This window comes from Lepidochelys kempii, chromosome 1 (genome assembly GCF_965140285.1).
Source record: "Lepidochelys kempii isolate rLepKem1 chromosome 1, rLepKem1.hap1, whole genome shotgun sequence".
Classification (NCBI taxonomy): domain Eukaryota; kingdom Metazoa; phylum Chordata; order Testudines; family Cheloniidae; genus Lepidochelys; species Lepidochelys kempii.
Window position 1 is genome coordinate 276469381 of NC_136380.1, and position 22207 is coordinate 276491587.

The 22207-nt window shown below is 43.6% G+C and overlaps 1 protein-coding gene across 1 annotated transcript; it reads left to right on the forward strand.

Moving 5' to 3' along the window:
* Positions 1 to 896: 896 nt before the first annotated feature.
* TSPAN19 (tetraspanin 19) lies at positions 897 to 21265 on the forward strand. The gene is given in 9 exon segments (XM_078852368.1): positions 897 to 962; positions 1053 to 1123; positions 3902 to 3971; positions 3973 to 4035; positions 8795 to 8869; positions 13411 to 13521; positions 15864 to 16007; positions 18870 to 18961; positions 21202 to 21265. Coding segments are annotated over 9 exon segments (756 nt in total).
* The last annotated feature ends 942 nt before the right edge of the window (positions 21266 to 22207 follow it).

Below are 22207 nucleotides of genomic sequence, written 5' to 3' on the forward strand. Positions count from 1 at the left end.
GTGGATTCCAGTCTGACCTCTGGGGGTCTCTGGTTATTTCCACTTGACACCTTCTTTAGCCGATGGACACTGGATTCTTAGGCTGGCACCTCCCTGATCATTCAGTTATTATCCACACCAAGCATCCATCCACATACATCCTCTATCTCTATTTTAATCACAATTGTTGATTAAAGTGAGATAAATACAACAAAAGGGCAGGGAGTCTCTGGGTGCTGTTTCTGTTGTTACAGAGTATTGCTTTGAGTCTCTCTCTGTGTGAGTAGTTGTTGTTAGAAAGAACTGCTTTGAGAACAGACTCTGTCTTAGAATGTACTAACACAATTAGCAGCTTGCAAGTTTCACACAGAGAGGGAGAGAAACAGTACCAAAAACCAAGAGACCTCTTACTTAGTAATACCCTGGAATTTAAACTATGGGGAATCAAACTCATTTGTGATTTTAATACAGAACTTCTTTAATATGATCCAACAATGTTAGGTGCTGAGTCAAGGTGCCTACAGGGTTAGCAGCAGCCAAGTGGGAGCTTCATGATCACAGTGGTGCTGTGTAAGTGTATAGCCGACAGAACCATAACTGACATCTTTGATACACAGACCTTCATCCCTCTTGCTCCAAAAAGTTTTTGCAGATGTATAAAGAAAAGACTGAAAAAGAAAATGTAAGACCGATCACAGCTATAAGGCAGCCCTGACGTGTCAATCATCTTGGCACCTCTGATGATGATGCCACTTTGTAACTCAAAATAGCAGTTTTAAATATTTACACTTATAGAACTGTATTCAGACATATACTGAAGGAGTTACTTATCTCATTCATTATACTGAACGAGTGATTTATGTTGAATGAATAATTATTTTTTCAGAAGCCATTAAAAACTCAGAAAAAGAAGGAGAATGAAACCGAGAGATAAAATATTAATCCTAAAATACTTTCTAAGCATCTTCAATGGAATTTTCTTGGTAAGAATCTTGATTTATTTTTAACAAGTTAAATAACTTGGTAAATATTATTCAGCAACTGTATTAATTAAAAAAAACCATTATTTTCAGGTTTTAGGTCTTAAGCTTATGATGTTTGGTGTGTGGCTTCTAATTGACAGAAACAATTTATTCACTATTTTATGTGACTATAAATAGATTTTTTTTTCTGCATTCCATGACTAGCAAAACATATACAAGCTAACAGAATAATTATTGAATTTCTTCACAAGGTGGCAGCATTGGATTAAAATGCAATGAATTAACTTTGCTGTAATTTATGTTGTCCCTCACTGGACAAATCTATTGCCAAACTGAGGGAACGAAATCTACAGCATAGACCCTTAGAACAGCAATTGAAGAGGTATTCTTCCGTTGAGCAGCATCTATAACAGAGCTTAGGTCAGTTTAACTACATCTCTCAGGGGTATGAATGTAGCCGACATAGCTAGGTCAACCTAAAGTTTAGGTATAGACCAGGTCTGAGCCCCTGTCCCACCTGTAATAATAGGAAAGATCTTCAAGGACTCACAAGCTATTTCCTATGTAGACTCGGAGGAGAGCAACCACCTCCACAAAGGCTGAATGTGGAGGAAGGGGCCAACTACATTGTCCCAGATATCAACACTGAGGTGATTTGAAGGTCACAAAGGTCCAAAAATCTTTCTTGTAGACATGGAAGAAGGGAAAGAAAGAGTTCACCTTAGATGTCTCCTCCCATGTCAGCCTTTGGGGCAGAGAGTGGTCTAAAAGGTTAGCCCCAGAGATCTAACATAGGGAGGAGGAAAGCAAGCTCTCTCCTGAAAAGCATTATGTGACCTTGTGGTCTACTTGTCAGTGGATTGGCACAGCTAGGCAAAGTCCCCAGAATAATGACATGAGAACAAGGTTAGTTAAGGAACAAAACACCATCTCCTTATTTCTGCAATAGAGTATAGAGGCAGCTCCCCTCCTGCTGCTGGCATTATTAGCACCAACCATTTTGCCTTCTCCCCATGGGCAGGAAGCACATACCCACACTCCTGAAGTCCCTCTCAGAATTACTTCTTGAGATAAGGATCCTTCCCACCTGTGAGGAGCCACACCTTTAAGACCTGTCTGAGTGACAAAGAACCACAACTCATCTAGTCAGTAAAGTAATTCTGACACAAGACACTGACAATGTAGAGGGGTGGAGGGTGGAATCACAACCATCTTCTCATGTCCACAAAGATGATAAAATATAAATGGAAGCCTGGTCCTGGTCCTCCAGTTAAGGAGGACTGGACCCATGCCCAAAGAGTTTGTGAATCTAGCATTAATTTTGAGAGCACAACAAACTTATAAGCAGGTGAGTGTCTTCTGGTTTCATTATGAACTGTTCACACAACTCTACTATATATATCCTTGTTTACATCTGATGTGCTGCTGGACAACTCTGGGTGTCCCAGAATTCCTTGTACTATGGTTTCAGACTGAACTCTCACAAATGGAACTACTTTCTATGTGAGTGTATACAGCGATGATCTGCCAAAACTTAACAACGGGTTCCCTCCTCACCCCATGAGGGGGTCATTGCCCACCCCCGCCCCTCCCGGGACTCCTGCCCCATCCAACCCCCCCGCATTCCTTGATGACCCCCCCCCGGACCTCTGCCCCATCCACCCCCCACCCCTGTCCCCTGACTGCCCCCAGAACCTGGCAGGAGGGTCTCGTGGGCCACCATAGTGGGTGCTCACCCCACCCCTAAGAGCCAGAGGCACCTGCCGGGGGGCAAGGTGGGGAGTCCCGGAGGTGCCTACCTGGGGCAACTTCTAGGAAGCATCTGGCAGGTCCCTCTGGCTCCTAGGGGCAGGGGAGCATAGCTGGGGTGGGAGCAGGGGGAGCGGCCGCTCCACCATTGATCACATCAAAAGTGGCACCTTAGGCACTGACTCCCTGGGTGCTCTGGGGCTGGAGCACCCACGGGGAAAATTTGGTGGGTGCAGAGCACCCACCGGCAGCTTCCAACCCCACGCCCAGCCCCAGATCACCTCACCTCCACTCTGTCTCCTCCGCTGAACACGCTGCCCCTCTCTGCTTCTCCGCTCCGCCTCCCCCCCTCCTGGCTTCCCGCAGATCAGCTGTTCGGCAGGAAGCCTGGGAGGGCTGAGAAGCAGGTGGCGGCTTCACACTCAGGCCGAGGGTGGCAGAGGCGAGCTGGTTCCCCTGCACGCCCCACCCCACTCCCAGGTTACCTGCTGCGGTGCGGGCGCCCCTCCTCACGCCCCCCGCCACAGCTCACCTCCGCATCTCTGGGCCTGAGCGGGAAGCCGCGGCCTGTTTCTCAGCCTGCCCCAGCTTCCCATGCAAACAGCTGATTTGCGGGAAGCCTGGGGGGCGGAGAAGCAGAGCGGGGAGGCACATTCAGGGGAGGAGGCGGAGGCAGAGTGGAGGTGAGCTGGGGCCAGGGGTGGGGTGGGGAGCTGCCCGTGGGTGCTTTGCACTCACCAAATTTTCCCCTTGGGTGCTCCACAGCTGGAGCACCCATGGAGTCGGCGCCTAAGGTGCCACTTTTGGCCGGTTAAATTTAGAAGCCTTTTTAGAACTGGTTGTCCTTCGTGGAACAACCGGTTCTCAAAGGGCTTCTAAATTTAACAACCGGTTCTAGCGAACTGGTGTGAACCAGCTCCAGCTCACCACTGAGTGTATACCTCCTCTGAACAATACTGGGAGTTAGCGAAATATCAAGAGAAAAGCAGACCTCTGTCTCTTTAGCCAGATCTAGCATTGCAGGTAATAACTTCATTTGGTGACTTCACTAATTCCGTCTTTCAACAATGGTATTAAAAAAGTTGGGACAATGAATTTTTAAAAATGAAGAAGTTTTGATGGCAGATGTTTTGTGGAAGTGGAAGTTACCAAGAAAAAAAGAATCACATTTTATGAATTCATTTTGTTTCATTTCTCACAGTTGAAAGCCATTTGGTAGCATATATTTCTTATATGTTGCTTGGTGTTGGATTCATCCTTTTTTTTTATTTCATTCTTGGGATTCCTAGGAAGCTTTAAAGAAATCAGATGGTTTCTAATTCTGGTAAGTACATTCTTGTAAAATGACTCCAGATTTAAAATGTTAACTTGCAAAGCACGGTCAATGAACATATTACAGGAACAGAGTGTCCCAATATTATTATTTACTTTCTACCAAATGCCTGTGTCACATGTGAAGTTCTGCAGCAATAGATAAGGAGAGTGAATATAAAATGAGAGATCATGATGTAAGAAGCTGCGTGGCATAAGAGAATACATAACCAGATGAGAATAAGCTGCAGCAAATTGCTTTTATCAAGTCACAATACTAGTGAGCATTAAGCATATGGGTTTAAAAATGTTAGAACATTGAAAATTTTATCTATTAGCTACATTTGCAACATTAGTTTAGTTTATTATCAGTAAGCTCTTTTCTGGGGGGGAGGGGAAATGCCTCTAGCCCCTGAAGTAATTTGTAAAACTCCTTTTTAGTTTCAGACTATAAAGGTTGCTTCCCGCAAAGACCCACTTATAGCAGCACCTTGTGGAATTACAGTATGCTGTAGATCTTGCTACCCTTTTAACAGTATAGGTTCACCTTGCAGTGACAGGTTTCAGAGTAACAGCCGTGTTAGTCTGTATTCGCAAAAAGAAAAGGAGTACTTGTGGCACCTTAGAGACTAACCAATTTATTAGAGCATAAGCTTTCGTGAGCTACAGCTCACTTCATCAGATGCATATCGTGGAAACTGCAGCAGACTTTATATATACACAGAGAATATGAACCAATACCTCCTTCCACCCCACTGTCCTGCTGGTAATAGCTTATCTAAAGTGATCATCAGGTGGGCCATTTCCAGCACAAATCCAGGTTTTCTCACCCTCCACCCCCCCACACAAATTCACTCTCCTGCTGGTGATAGCCCATCCAAAGTGACAACTCTTTACACAATGTGCATGACAATCAAGTTGGGCTATTTCCTGCACAAATCCAGGTTTTCTCACATCTCCCCCCCACCCCCATACACACACAAACAGTTTGTTTTGGGGGGGATGTGAGAAAACCTGGATTTGTGCAGGAAATAGCCCAACTTGATTGTCATGCACATTGTGTAAAGAGTTGTCACTTTGGATGGGCTATCACCAGCAGGAGAGTGAATTTGTGTGGGGGCGTGGAGGGTGAGAAAACCTGGATTTGTGCTGGAAATGGCCCACCTGATGATCACTTTAGATAAGCTATTACCAGCAGGACAGTGGGGTGGGAGGAGGTATTGGTTCATATTCTCTGTGTATATATAAAGTCTGCTGCAGTTTCCACGATATGCATCTGATGAAGTGAGCTGTAGCTCACGAAAGCTTATGCTCTAATAAATTGGTTAGTCTCTAAGGTGCCACAAGTACTCCTTTTCTTCTTGCAGTGACAGTACTGGAAAAAAACAATTGCATTGTCAGTTTTGCTACCAGGCCAGATTATTTTACTGGATTATTTGTATAACCCTTCTGCCAGATGGATCCAGCAGCAATCAGGGCTGGGTTCAATATCTAGGGGTTTCTTTTCATCAGTGCAACAAAGAACCAACTCGAGCCCCGACTCGAGCTGAGAAAATTACACACTACCCATGGGTGCCTCTGAGAGGCAATACTTGCCCACTCGCAAGCACAGAGTCTGAATGTAGAAAAGAAACTTTTCATGAAAGGAGGGAAGGCACCTGACATTAATTAGGGAGAATGCCACAAGCAGGATTAAGGGGACACCATCATAAAGCCTAATCACATCAGCCACACTATCAGAGGCTCGTTCACCTGCACATCCACCAATGTGATATGTGCCAGCAATGCCCCTCTGCCATGTACATTGGCCAAACCGGACAGTCTCTACATAAAAGAATAAATGGACAAAAATCAGATGTCAAGAATTATAACATTCAAAAACCAGTCAGAGAACACTTCAATCTCTCTGGTCACTCGATTACAGACCTAAAAGTGGCAATATTACAAAAAAAAGACTTCAAAAACAGACTCCAACAAGAGACTGCTGAATTGGAATTAATTTGCAAACTGGACACCATTCAATTAGGCTTGAATAAAGACCGGGAGTGGATGTGTCATTACACAAAGTAAAACTATTTTCCCATGTTTATTTTTCCCTCCTACTGTTCTTCATATGTTCTTGTCAACTGCTGGAAATGGCCTACCTTGATTATCGCTACAAAAGTTTTTTTTTCCCTCTCCTGCTGGTAATAGCTCACCTTACCTGATCACTCTCATTACAGTGTGTATGGTAACACCCATTGTTTCATGTTCTCTGTGTATATAAAATCCCCCTACTGTATTTTCCACTGCATGCGTCCGATGAAGTGAGCTGTAGCTCATGAAACCTTATGCTCAAATAAATTTGTCAGTCTCTAAGGTGCCCCAAGTACTCCTGTTCTTTTTGCGGATACGGAGTAACACGGCTGCTACTCTGAAACGGTGTCCCTCTCTGCTCCCTTACCATACCCTACTCACAGAGGTTGTGCTTGGTCAGAGAGGACTCGGGGTTCAGAGGTGCGTCTGTGTGAGTTCATCTCCCACCTGGGGAAGAAGACACCTTGCTTGTGCTGCCAGCTGAGCACTTGCTTTGGCTGGCTGCCCCGCGAGCTGCTGCTCCTTGCCATCTGGCCACCCCGCCAACCACGGTTCCTTACTGCCTCACCAGCCTCTCATTCTGCTCACTGCCTCGCTCATTCACCGGCCAACTGTCAGCCACCTGTCTCTCTGCTATGACTGCTGCACATCAGTCTCTTAGTAATTTTCAGCTCTTTGCAGGGTGGGCAGAAACACAGTCCCACCACAACTGATTTCAGCTCTGATTCAGCATTTAAAATAACAAAGAGGCTCCTAATGAAGCCTGTTTAGTTCTTTCTTTGAACAGTGGGGAAGAACAGGTTAAACCAGTCTGGGGCCTCCTAGGGAGCCTTTCACAGGGCTCTGGCATTTGAGACCATAGTTTAAGGAGGTCCTATCAGTTGTGGGTGACCCCCTAATCTGAGACAGGTTAAGCACAGTCCTGCTTTTCTGTATTCATACAATAATGCCAACAACATTGGTATCGGCATTTCACTACCCCTGCACTCAATAGTAGAGTGATTAGTAACCCAACACCAGCCAAAGTTGATTATTTTAAGCAATACTGCTCTATCTGCCAGGTATCTATGCAGAGTAGGTGTGCTCATGTAAACAAAGTTTGCTCCGGAAGTCTCTCCCCATCCCAGCTAGCTGTCAGGGGAGAATACATTCAGTTCACTTAGACCCTTACATTTGGTTGACTTTAATTTACTACTTGATGCTGTTTTCAGTTGTAAATTGGCAGTGCTATTGCATGTTGTATTCCCTGTGCTCTTGGAACTGTTCAAGAAAAAGTGTCCCTTTCCCTCAGACAAAACCTCAACAGGGCAATCAGATTTCACTCTAAACCAGGGGTTCTCAAACTTCATTGCACCGGGACCCCCTTCTGACAACAAAAATTACTACACAACACAACGAGGGAGGACCAAAGCCTGAGCCTGCCCAAGCCCTGCCGCTCCGGGCAGATGGGGGGCAAAGCTAAACGGAAGCTGAAGCTTAACGGAAGCCAAAGCTCAGTCTTCGGCTTCAGCTCTGGGCCCCAGAAAGTCTAAAGCCAGCCCTGGCAACCCCTTAAAACAGGGTCATGACCCACTTTGGGGTCCTGACTCACAGTTTGAGAATCGCTGCTCTAAACCATTGTTCCTTCTGCTGACAATAGTCTGTCTGCCCAGCAAGCTGTGGTGCTCTGTGGAGTCAGGTCTCCTGAGTGCAGTGCTTCAGTGGATGAAATGAAGCACTTGTGTGCTGCACAGCAGACTCCGCAGAGCAGGCTCACAGTTTGACTTATGTTAGCAGGGACAGGCTCAGCAGAGATAGCAGTGCTCACTTTATGGCCTTTCTGAAAGTGAAGACTTGCAAGCATAGGAAGAGAAGGAATAATTGAAATATTTACCATCCCATATAACAGTGGTCCCCAAACTGTTGGTCATGCCCTCCAAGGGGGGGTGCGGAGGAATGTTCAGGGGGCTGTGTGGCGGGGGCCGGGAGGCTACTAGCTGTTTTGATAATACCAATAAATAATAGTTTACTTCAAAGGAGCCTGGATTTCACCCTAAGTGTTTCACAATGTTTTCAAGATGAATGGCACTATATACTGCAACTACTCTGTAATTATGATGCTTAACATCTCTGCTACCTACCAGTAACTTTGCTCATTATTTCAATAAAAGTTAAAGCTTCCTCTTTAAATCTAGTGTCATCAACTTGTGTCTTACTTAATATCTAAGGCTATGTGTATGCTACAGCCTATCTTGGCAAAATTTATGTCACTCAGGGGTGTGAATATCCCCCCCTCCGCTGAGCAACATAAGTTACACCGACATAAATGCTTTTGTGCACAGCGCTAGGTCAACGGGAGAGCTTCTGACATAGCTTCTGCTGCTCACAGAGGTGGTGTTTTACGCCAACATGAGAGCTTTCTCCCGTAAGCACAGAGTGTCTTCACCAGATGCACCGTAGTATCAGTGCAGCCGTGCCGCTGCAGCACTGTATATATAGCCGTGGCCTAATCCTGAATGGCAGCAGCAGCGATACCTATGTATTGTGCTCTCTGATTGCTTTTATAGAGACATATTTCCTTACTTTTATTGGAATACATCTAAATAATAAGCATGGCTGATCAGATTTCAGTTTATGGAGCAAGCAGCTTTCCATGCAATGTTCTGTTGTGCAATAATTCTTATTTATATATTTTTTTTTAATTTTTTTTTTTTTAGTATCCAGGACTCATAGTCCTGCTGTTTGGTGTCCAAGTTGCAATGCTAGTGCTAATATATATAAGAAAAGAAGAGGTATGTAAACTTTCTATCATATAGACCTGTTATTAATTTTAAATTGTTGCTAAAATTATTAAGGGCCAATCCCTATGGGGGTACAGAGATATGTTATGCACTGAGATGGGAGCTCTGCAGTGGACTTAATATGCCCAAGTATGCTCATGCTGACACATTAGGGGACACAGAGCCACTTGGAACCCAAGGAGACTTGGAAGGTTCTCATGCAAATTAATTCCCCACCTCCTCCTCCACAGACTGTCTTTACAGCTTTCTCCTGTGCAGGATCCAAGGATATTCTGGTCAGCAGTAGCACCAATAGATCCGCCCAGGGGGAGCTTGAAAGGGATACAGGTGCTTGTGAGTGTGGGTTGAGTAGGTGTCACCCCACTACCTTTCACTGTGGGCTAATGGGCCCACTTCCTGCTGATATCTCAATTTAGAAGATGCCAGCCAGCTCTGGTGCTGGGCTGGGAGAAGGCTCACTCGCTGTCTTTCCAGCCACCAGGTAGCTTGGATGCTACCCCACGCCAAGACATCCGGGAAGGCACCACATTCCCGTAACTCCCCGATGAATCCACTGCTGCATACAGAAGTGGGAAGGAAGAGACAGAAGGGTGGGGATCCATGGCACACCTCTGGCTGCTGCTAGGGGTCTTTCCCCATAAAATTCAACTTCTCACAGTACAGGCCAGCAGCGTTGGTATTTGGCCTTTAGAAAATCACAGGTATTGTTACATGACTCACCATCCCAGAGAACCCCCCTGCAGCAAGAGCAGCAGATGTAGCATTTCCACCCCAGTTTCCCCGCACAATCTTCAGCCTGCTCTCGCCATGCCATTGACTTGCTGCAGTGATTTTGCCCTCCAACTAAGTCATTAACAAGAGTCCACCCCTTCTGGGGAATCCAAATCTAAAACCCAAAGGCTCCCCTCCTTCCCAAGGGGTTTGTCTTCTCTCCTTTAATTTCAGGCACTCTTCTGCCCACCCTAGGGCTGAGCTTTTGCTCTTTCCAGGTTCATTTCCATCTCACCCTCCTGGGCTCCTTTGAGTTGCTCCCTGCTATTTCCTGAACAGCCACTCCTTAACCTCTGCCTGATTTATACCCACCTCTCCAGCCAGCTGCCCACAACTGCACTTCCTTCCTCTTAAATTCAATACCCAGCACAGGTGAAGCGGGGTGCGGTGCTGACAGGCAAAAGTCCCATTGTCCCTTAAAGGGGCAGGCTTCCGTGTACCAAGTATTTAATCCCACTGTCCAAGCAAAGACTGTGTAAACAATGACCGTAGCGCTATAGTTCAGATTGTATTATCCCAGTTTAGAGGGAACATATAGGCTGAATTAAAGACCACATAGAACACATGTTTCTGCAAGATAATGATTGGGTGGGGGAAAATATGGAACTGTGTTAGATGGGATGGTCCTAAAGTAGTTCACATGACAGAAGGTATTTTCTCTTATGAAATATAAGAAGTGTAGGTAATGTACAATACATTAGCACTGCCACTGCTAGACCTTTTGTAAAATTCTAATGGCTGTTAATGGGGAATTAATGTATTTTTAAAGAATAATAAAAGAATTATGCTGAAATTAGACAATTAGCTTATGTAATGAGCTTTATAACATGAATGATATAATTAACCACTATGTAAGAACTGCATCTATCTTGCAATTTGTAGCAACAGTAATTGTTACCATGACATGTAAAATATATGAATTAATTACACTATTTGTCAACTTAAGTTCTATTTTAAATGCAAGCACAGCCAGCATGTCTGTGAATGCAAAAATTCTATGTGATGACTATGGCCCAAATCCACAAAGAGACTTAGGCACCCAAGTCCCAGATTTAGGTACCACTGCAATCCACAAAACCGCTGCTCAGCTGCAGTCTAAACCTGTAGGCACCTAAACTCACAAAAGATTTAGATGTTACAACAGTAAGTGTTGCAACACCTAACTTTTAGGCTCCTTGAAAATCACTGGAATCCACAAATGCTGGGTTAGGCACATAGGCTCCTTTACAATGCACAGGGAGAGATAGGTGCCTGAGAATGGGATCCACAACTATGAGCATGGTAGGCGAGGTGCCACCTAAGCTACTCAACACCAGATGCTGATGAGATGGATGTAACCTAAGCCTTGCCCCTATCAGGCAGATAGGTGCCTAAGTCTGGGCTGCAGAGAGGCACCTACCACGGTCTGCAGTCCACAGCTGGGAACCCTCTTTTGGAGTCAGGCCCCAAAGTGGTCCATGCCTAACTCACACCTCTTTTGTGACCTTTAGCCCAGTGGCTACAGTTCTCACCTGGGATGTGGGAGATGCCATTTCAATCCCTCCCCACCTAACAAGCAGGGAGTTGAATGTGGGTTGCCCGTCATTTAGGTGAATGCTTTACCCACTGGGCTATCAAGTTATCCTCACTCATTTGCTGGCCCTATGCATATTGTTTAATACAAGGTGGAAAGTCTTCAACCAAAGAGATGGAGGGCTTGTCTACGCTGTGGTGATTGATGCATCGGTAGTCGATTTAGCGGGTCTAGTGAAGACCTGCTAAATCAATGGCTGATCGCTCTCCCGTCGACTTTTGTACTCCACCAGATCAAGAAGAGTAAGGGAAGTTGACAGGAGAGTGTCTCCCATTGATGTTGTGTAGTGGGGGCCCTGCAGTAAGTAGATCTAATATACGTCGATTTGAGTTATGCTATTCATGTAACTCAAATTGCATAGCTTAGATTGACTTTTCCCTTTAGTGTAGACAAGGCATCTGCGAGCCCCACATCAGAGCATCCCGTAGTCTAGTGGTTAAGGCATGCACACAGAGGGTGGGAAACCTCTTTCTTCCCTTCTGACACCCATGGTGTGTAAGTTCCCTAACCTCTGAACTAAAGGAGGTGTCCCCTAGCCTGTCTCATTTCTCTGCCCCCCACCCCCAGCCTTCTTGTGTGGAGTTAGATGTGCAATGCTGCTATTCTTGAAAAAATGGCTTAGGAACCTGACTCCAGGAGACGCTTACTAGCTGTGAATCACGAGCAGAAATAGGCACCTCCCTGCATCCCAGACCTAGCTGCCTAATTCTGCAAGGGTTGGGGTTTAGGACACACCTCTCTCCCCAGCATCTGCCATTGACTCCTACATACCTTCATTTTTTTTAACAATAGGAAGCAGCAGCTACAGATTGTGCAAAGCTGTTGGCCTGATACTCCACTGTTTTGTACCTTCATATAGTAGTTTACGCACTTTACTTCAGCATTGCTGCTCTATGGAGGGCAGTAATTGGTGGTTCTGTACAGCAGTCCTGACCCCTCCCTCTCCTGGCCATACTCCCTAAACTCTATTGCATCGGAATGCAAATGGAGTCCCCATGAAGCAAGGCTCAGCATGCACAGGGGGGTGCAGGCTCTTGTGCAGGTTTTCCAAAGCCAGCTCCTATCACCACACTATACAGTAGAACTGCATCTGTTCTGCTGCATCTGGGTCTCTCTGTGGCACCAGAATTTGCCTCTTAACCAGTAATGAATGCTGACTGAGTTCTGCCTGTCACAGAATAATTTTCTGTATTGGAATATTTGAACAGATACGATATATTCTGAATTGTGTGTGTGTGTGTGTGTGTGTGTGTGCGCACGCACTCACTCATGTGTGTGTTATTTTAAAGATAGCAGTAAACGAAATACAATTTTATCTCATCCTGACTATAATGCTGGTCTGGTATTATAATAAATTACACTAACATGCTATCATTCACAATGCAGAGCTTCCAGCCATGTCTGCAGAATGAATAGGCTAATTGGGGTGGGGTAGCAGAGAGAGACTTACCATTTGCTTGCATTGTAATGAAATGTTTCTATGACCTACAGCATGTCATCATATGATACTCATGCCCTCTGTGCAGCCACACTTTTCCCTGTGATCTGTCACCGCAATGCCCTAGAGGCTGCTGTTACACTGGACCACTTTGTTCATCTTTGCTTTCTTCTTTTCTGCTGCTGCCATGGCCGTGTTCTTATATATGGTAAAGAGGCCAAAGCAACACTGCTCACAGGTGGCCCTTGGAGAAAGCAGAATGTCAGTAAAAGAAAAAACACAGACTGCAGTATCCCCTTTCCCAAAAGTGGAAACACTGAAGGCCTCCTTCCATAACAGAAATGTCCAGGTTTCAGTTCCCTGAGCCTTTTCATGAAACCAGAGTATACAACACATTGCTGACATACACGTTCTTTCATCAGAACTCTAAGAAGACATAGTAGAGGCAACATGGTCTAGTGGATAGGGCACTGTAGTGGGAGACAGGAGATCAGGATGATTTTGTCTCTGCCTTTGACCCGCTGTGTGATCTCTAACAAGTCATTTCAAGTTTGTACCTCAGTTTCCCTTCCCACCTTTTACCTATGTTGTCTATTTTGACTAAAGTTCTTCAGCACAAGGACTGTTTCTCACTACCAAGCATAATGAGGCCTTGATCTCAGTTGGGGCCTCTGTATACTAATAATACAGTATTTTGAGCAGTTTATTTTCAATCATCCAGTGTGTATGGTAAATGCTCTGTATTAACAGGTCCAGATTCTGTGGAATGACAGAATTGATGCCGTTATTTCTAACTATGGGAACAAAAATCTGACTGGAAGAGAACACGAGTGGAATATTCTGAATGCTGTGCAGCAGACTGTAAGCAGAAAATTGAAAAATCACCACTCCAGAAATATTCTATCACCTTTTATCACATGAAAAGTCTTATGTCATAAAGCACTGACTGAAAAACTGTTGTTTAGCCACAGGCTTATATAGCATGGCAGCTGGTGTCAGAGGTAATACTACTCTTTAACGGAAAACCTGGATGTCAATGGGGTTGATAGGGCTAGCTCTGCAGATGTGCAAAAGGCCTCTCCCCCACACCCCTTGCTTTGCCACCCTGTGCAGGGGCAGGCACAGTTCCGGTCACTGTAGGCCCCTGGCCTAATTAGGCCCCTGAGCATAAGGGCAAGAATTCTCTAATGCCTTGGCCAACGCTAATAACTACAAAGGATGTGGGCAGGATGTGGCCATGGCCTCAACCCCATGTACATTGTCTAATGAAGGTGTCCCAGCATGGAGAGGATTGAAAACTGTATCCTGTAAGAGGGTATAGTTGGAGTCACACTGTTGCAGCAATCACAAGGGAATTGTCATGTGCCTTCCTCAGGGGCAATGCCGATCTCTCCAATGCATTATACCATACTCATCACCATAGTGTCCAAGTGCATGTGAGAACACCTGCTGGTGCTATATTTCTCTTCACCAGCCCCGACTGCCACAGGCAACTTAAAGCCACATTAGTCCTGCATATCAACATTTTATTACTAATATTTCAGAGCATTCATAAACATTTTCATTACATGGTGAGACATGAACAGTTTCCTTTGTTAGAAGTCCTTAATAGCAGCATCATTTTCCATGAGATAAATTGCTTAAAAGGTGACCTACAAAGTTCTTTACAAATGATAGGCAATGATTTATGATCCCAAATAATTCACAGCAGTATCTACCCTTGCAATTACAAGTTAATTTGCATTGCAGATACATTTTAAAACAAACATTCTTTGAAAATCTGTTCTTCCTTCTCTGAGTTGCAAAGTTCTGATTTCAGCAACAGCTGGTGCTGTGACATCATCATCATAAACTAAGACAGCATTCCCCGCTCTGCTTCCAGCTCTTGTGTGATGTCATCAACAATTGTTAGAAAAACACAACCTAAGATTTCACAGCTTTTTGCTTGATAAGTTTTTCCAGCAAAATAAGGTTTTTCATTGAAAATTTTTTTTCTAGGAAAATGTCATTTTTGACTAAATTATCTGATTTTTCAACAGGAAAATTCTAAACAGTACATTTCCTTTTGAATTGACATTTCAACCTGAAACATTTTGAATCAATATTGTGAAGTGTCAAAAATGACATAAAAATATATAGACATTTCCAAATTGAAATTTTTCAGAATTGTTTCTTCTTTTCTTTTCGTTTTTTTTTTTTAATTTTTTGATATTTCAACTTTTCATGCTGTTTTAGGATGAAAACAAATGTTGAAATATTAGAATTTCCCCTAGGGCAGAAATTCAGTTTTCCAAACAGTTCTACCACTGATATTCAAACAGGTTTTTGGGAAGGATGTCTAGAGCTGACCCCATGGGATTTTGTGATAGTAGTTAGCTTTTTGCCAAGTGCTAACCCTAAAATGAAGACCTTAGGGCTAGATTGTCAAAAGAGCTCCACTCTCATTTAGGTAAATGGCCAGGTTTTCAAAAGAGCTCAGCATGTTGGGAGCTGAGCTCTTAAAAATCTTACTGTGCCACCATAAGAGCTGCTGAGTTGTGAGTGCTTTGGAAAATCTTGCTCTTATAGAGGTGGCTAAATCAGACCTGTACTCCTTAGAAATCTGGCCCTAATTATGGAAATGCACTCCATTTCCTTTGCTATTTTTACAGATTTTTCTCTTTTCTTTCTGGTAGTATTTCACTGTGGCCTGGCCTGTTGTCAGTTTGGTGCCTCTACTGCTTGACTGAATAAACAACAGTTTATAAAGTGAATGTTTTCTTAGCTCACATTTAAACCTTGATGAAGGCTGAGTGTGGTGGTCCAAATGTTTGGCATTTGTCCTGGAATAAAAACATGATAACAACATATCCAGTTTACATTTTTAGTAGTTCTGTCATGACCCTAGTGCCACAAATAGAAATTCCTTTCAAATATACATTTTAAGAACATATTCCTCTCCTAATATACACATGTAAAATGAACATTCCATACATGCCATTGCATATTACAAATATATGCAATGGCTGTTTTGGAAAAGAGATTGATTCTTACATGATAGAGGATGGTGAGACAATATAAACCATATTTTTAAAGAATAAACTACATCACTGACATTATTACTAATATCTCTTATTGTACTATAATTCTGTCTACCTTGGGGGCACCGTGTGTCGTTCTTTATTTGTTTTGGCATTAAAAGTACAGGATCTTTTTTTTTCCAGCTGGAATGCTGTGGAAGACACAATTTTACAGACTGGGAAGAGAATGAAAATAAAGAACACACAAATCACGTCCCATGTTCATGTACAAAATCTAATAGGAAGGAATGGTTTTGTGATGCCCCCGAGAATGAAGTGTACATTAAAGTAAGGAATAAGCAACTTTATTTCACCTGAGTGAACACAGTAGCTAGCTTTGATAACTTAGGGCTGGTCTACTCTACACAATTAGGTCAAAGTGAGGCAGAAGCCATGAAATTGATAAAAAAGCTGGACAGCTAAAGCCCAGCTGCCCCTCACTCCACTGGAGGTGGCTGGACCCTGCTATCATCTGGGAGCTGGGTGAGAGTGGACCCCCTGCTGGCTGGGAGCTGGGGTGAGAATTCCTGGTTGGGAGCTGGGGTGAGAAGCCCAAGTGGCTTCCCCGCCCCCCCGACGCCCCAGCACTCCTGGCAGAAAACGGGGAGGCAAGAAGCCCCTGGTGGTTTCCCCCCGACTCCTGGCGGGGAACAGGGAGTGGGGGGGAGAGCCTATCAGGAGCCCCAGAGCTTGTGGGGCATCTGGGCTTGCTGCAGGGAGCTGAGAGACCAGGCTTTCAGCTCCCCACACTGCCTCTCTTAGGTCTGTGGAAGCGCTCCTGGTGAGGGCGCATCCCACCAACTCAAGTAGGGTAGTGTGGACATGCACCACCACAGTAACTACTGCAGTGGCTATCAGTTGATCTAATATAGATCAACTTACATTTCTAGTGTAGACATACCCTAAATTAACCTTTGAAAACTCTTTCCAAATCTTAATTAAACTATAAGTGCCTTTAAAAAAATTGAAACAGTAGTAATGATCTTCATAATTAAAGCAAAGACATTCTTGAGCAGGCTGCTGGCGTGGTTGTTACTTTTTCGGAGTCTACCACACAGGAAACTCTAGATCAAGGCAGAGATCTCAGGATAACAGGAGCTGGGAGCATCACAGAGTGAGTCAGTCATGAGAGAACATTTACCGGTAGCTTGTGCGGTACTAAAGTTGTTGCCGTCCACCATTTTGTGCTGAGTGCAAGTACAGCTATGCTACAGAAAAGGAGTGAAGAATATAACATAAAAGCTCTGGCAACACATAATTGTTAGCTTTGTTGTTACTTGTATCATGCCAGCAGTGTATTCACCTATTTAGGAGTTGTCTTTCACCAAAACATCTGCATGCACTTTACAGAATGAAAGAATCCCAAGCAGAAAAATAAGAAGCATATTATCTGAGAACCTGATAGATCAGAACTATCTAATTATAAAAGAGAAGGACAAGCTTGTTTAGGGCCATCAGATTGCTGTTATTAGAAAGCTGGAGCAAACAGATACATTTTACCATACTTCCTAAGAACACCCAGAGTTGATCGCATATAACCTTACATTGGGAAAAAATTCGAGAGGCGCAGGATCCGAAGTGAATACCATAATCCTATGCTCTTGGGCAATATTCTTCAGACAATCAGCCGAAGGCACCTTATGTCAATCATAGATATTTTGGAATGGCATGGCATGAAAAAAAAGAGATTTTCAGCAACAAATAGGACCCAGATCATTGAGGAGTTTGTAGATACTAATCAGCAACTTGAATTTCAACGGAAAGGGAACTAGCAGCCAACAAAGAGTAATGGTCTCAAGTTGCAGTGGGGGAGGTTTAGGTTGGATATTAGGAAAAACTTTTTCACTAGGAGGGTGGTGAAGCACTGGAATGTGTTACCTAGGGAGGTGGTAGAATCTCCTTCCTTTGAGGTTTTTAAGGTCAGGCTTGACAAAGCCCTGGCTGGGATGATTTAGTTGGGGATTGGTCCTGCTTTGAGCAAGGGGTTGGACTAGATGACCTCCTGAGGTCCCTTCCATCCCTGATATTCTATGATTTCACTCTTTTCACATCAAGTTGGTACTGTCCCCTGTTGTTGCAATGAATTAACTCTGATAGCAGGTCATTTAATGGGATATAGAGACATATTTTCTCATCTATATATTAGAGCATTATTTCCCCCATGGAAAATTTAGACTTTTTGTCAAAAAAGCAAATGGCTCAAAACCAGATATTTTTATTTATATATTTATGGTTTGACAACTGAAACTAATTAGTGTTTTATTTGAAAACTGCCAGAGACTGAAAGCTTTCAGTCAAAAACAAGAGAAATCCTTTTTTGGTTTTCCGTTTTCCTAGAAACCCCCTCATCCCCAAATTCAAGAAAAACAGAACTCTTCATGAAAATTTTCATTTAATCAAAAATCCAATTTGCTGTTGGAAAACAGTTCAACAGAAAATCTTTGAGCAGTCCTAATCTAAAAAAACTTTATTCTTTACACTATTCCAAGATTTCTGAATATGTACACATACTGTTATTCAAAATCAGGGAAGTGGAAAGAGGAAAAGACATGGAGATTGGAAGTTTATATTAGTGTGAGACCTGCACAATACCTTTTCCTTGCAGTAACAATGAACTTTCTTTACTTTTCAGCTTGTTTCCTATATAACAGTTTATTAATTATTGAAGTGACTGGTATAACAAACACAAACAATGATCCAGAAGACAGATAAATCCATCCTGAGATGAATAATAAGTGGGAATCACAGTAAACTTGCAATAGCTAAACATACCCTTTTAAGTATCCAATTGTAGAGTGATTGGATGCTTGAATGAGGATCCATCAATATGCTTTTACAAAAGCAAATTTCCCCTTAGATCAGCCATTAGTCCCAGTACTTTTGGGTGAAAAGGTAACTAATTCAGTCATTTACTTTTAAAAATTGGTTTAAACATTTTAAAAAAACCACTTGAAAATGTTTTGGGCCCAACTCTCAGCATTATACACTAATGTGACTTTGCCTTCTGATGAGTAAGTAGCAGAACCCGTAAATCCCTGGTAGGAAGTTGTTGCATAAAATTTGAAAAGGGACATGTTATAAAGATGCAGTCTGAATCCAGGAATCAAAAATAATTTTGCAGTTAATAACTATTCATCTGCTTTTGCCTAGGGATGTGACGAGTATATTAAAATGTGGTTTGAAAACAACACTTTGGCCTTAATTGCAATTAATATTGCACTGCTTACTGTAGAGGTAAGAGTACTTGCTTTTTTTTTAAAATAAGAAAATATTGACAAACTAGTGGGACCCACAAAGATAAGTTTAGTGTTCTATGGGCATGACCCTGCCCCATTAAAATCATGTAGGAAGTTCTATTAACTTCAACGGGAGCAAGATAAGTCTCTATTTATTGGTGGTTTTGGTAATTAAGGGCTTGTCTACACTACCACTTATGTTGGCAAAACTTCTGTTGCTCAGGGGTGTGAAAAAAACACTCCCATGAGCAACAGAAGTTTCGCCGGTGGCATAAGTGGTACCGTGCACAACTCTATGTCAGTGGGAGAGCGTCTCCTACTGACATAGCTACCATCGCTTGTTGGGGGTGGTTTAATTATGCCGGCGGGAGATCTCTCTGCCATCAGCATAGAGTAGCTACACGAGAGATCTTACAGTGGTGCAGCTGCATTGGTACAGCTGTGCTGCTGTAAGGTCTCTAGTGTAGACATAGCCTCAGAAACAGTATTCCCAGAGCCAGTGGCGCTGCAACATTTTTAGTAGTGGGGGTGCTTAAAGCCAGCCCCCTTACTCCTGTCTGTCCCCACCCCGTCCTGAGGCTGGAAGCAGGGCTGTGTGTCCAGGAGGGGGGACCGAGACAGGGGTAAAGGGGCCAAGGCCACAGCTGGGGGCAGGTGTGGGGCCAGGAGCGGAGCTCCGGGCAGGGGCCAGGAGGCTGGACCCCATGTGCAGGGCCAAGAGCAGAACCCCAGCTGTGGGGCCGGGCATGGGGCCAGCAGCTGGGGAGCGGGGCTGGTGGCTGGGGTCCCAGGAGCAGAGCTTCAGGTGTGGGGCTAGAAGTGGGGCAGGCCCCAGGAGCAGAGGCCTGGGAGCGGCGGGTGGGGATGGCCAGGACCCGAGCTCCAGGTGAGATGAGGGGTTGGGGAGCTGAGGGCGGGTGGAGGGCCAGGAGCAGGGCATAGGCGTGGGAAACACCCCAGCAACTGGTGAGCAGGGCATGGGGCCACCGGCCCTCCATAAAACCTGGGAGTGCTGCAGCACCCCCCACACTGCTACTTCCCACGCCTATGCCCAGAGCAGTGAAGACTTCAGTTACAGAGATTGTAAGCTCTTTGGGGCAGGGACAATCTTGTTGTTGTGTGTTTGAACGGCATCTAGCACAGTGGGGTCCTGGTCCATTACTGGGGTTGAGAGATGATACCATACACTTTCTTCTCCTCCTAATTATTATTAATAATTGATACATGTGCACTAAGTCAAACAGCACAAAGTTACGCGAGGAAGAAAATTCATTCTCAAATTTATGAGAAAAGTATATCACAAACAAGTTATAAACTCTGCAAAAACAAAACAAAATTTGTGTCTAATTACAACAAAGACTCACCCTGAATTCCAAAGGCACCCCAAAGTCCCACTGCCACCAATGGAAATTGTTGGAGCACAAAGGAAGTTGGCTCAGACCCCAAATCACTGAGTCGGAAACTCAGTTATCTCAGTTTTATACTGAGACTGAGAGCAGAATCTAACTCTGTATCTCCATAGACTTTTATTGTTCTACTGTCATATATTGGAAGGTCAGTGGAATTCCCCATTATCAGTGTTGGCCAAATTAGTAATAAAAAAAAGGTTTAGGGTTTATTTATATTAAGTACTGGGATGTGGTACAGACTAATTCATATTCTGACTGAACTGATTTATCCATCTCTTCTGACATACAGCCCTTTAAGGAATTGATCTGTGAGCAGCATTTTGATCTGCAGGTATATTCTGCTGGATTCTTTTCTCTGTCAGATATTTTATTATTTTACTATTAGGATTTTCTGTTCTGCTCACCATCTCTTCCAATTGGTGTGTTTTCGGGGCAGATGAAGTTTATGGCAAAATTTACATTATTTATCCGCCATTCCCATAGTGCCTCACAGTCTTTTATGTCTTTAGCCTCATAACACACTTCCATGAGGTAGGAAAGTGCTATTATTCCCATTTTACAGAGGGGGATCGAAGTCAGAGAAAGACCAAATGATCTGGGTAAGGTCACGCAAGAATCTTAGGAAAGGGATAGGGAACTGAACCCAGGTCTTCTAAGTCCTATGTTAGCATTTCTAACCACTGGTCTATCTTTCCTGTTGTTCTGCCTACTGTGGCATCAATGGGAGCAGGATCTGGCCTCTAAACTGCAACAGATTAAATTTAGATATGAATGAGCATAAAAAACTGACCTGCTTTAATTTTTAACCCATTGTTTCTTCCTTTTTTCAGGTCCTCCTTTCACACTAGGTGCATTGCTGTTTAAAAACATCAAGAAGAATAAAATTTCACAAAAGGAATAAAGATTTTTGGTGTTGTTATATTGAATGAATTATCTAATAATTCTTTAATCCAGAGGTTCCCAAACTTTTCTTATTGTGTACCCCCTTCCAGATCTAGAAGCTGCCCATGTACCCCTGCCCTTCTCATCATTGATACTTTGTGTGTTCTTCTTAACACTACCAGTCTTTAGCCATTTGTCCATATTTCACTGTTATGTACAGATATAGTTATAGTGCGACATATACAACCAAAAAACCCCCTAAATTCTGAGCTAAGTTAGACTGGACAGTTGCTGGGCAACTGAACCCGCAGTGTACGGTGATTGGAGGTGAGGACAGGGCCGGATTTACACCTTACGCACCCCTAGGCACAACATCTTCAGTGCCCCCTGCCTACAGCTGACCTTTGTGTTGCACACAATTTTAGAGAGGTAAGGTGCCCCTAGAATGCTGGCACCCCTAAGCATGTGCCTACTGTGCCTAATTGGAAATCTGGCCCTGGGTGAGGACTCTGTACATCAGTGTCTTTGTGTACCTGTGTTCTCATTGGTACATCTTGAAGTAAATTAACTACCATATTTTATATAACAAATTCCCAGAGTTTTAAAGATTTGTCTGCGAAGCCCATTATGAAAATGTAATACATAAAGTAATTAATAAATAAAATCCACCATTACACAATTTTTCCTGCATACCCCCCAGAGATGTCTTGAATACCCCCAGGAGTATGCATGCCAGAGTTTGGGAACCTCTACTTTAATCTGACCCTTAAAGTCAAAGGAAAGACTCCCATTAAAATAAATGATTTTTGGCTCAGGCCCTAAAATATAACAATTACTGTGATATAGTGTAATTTATGTGTTGAGATAGAAAATATCCCAACGGATATAGCTGCCTGCTGTGTACTGCATAACATATGTGAATTTATGTCTTGATACATTTGTGCATTGTTTGTAGTCTTGG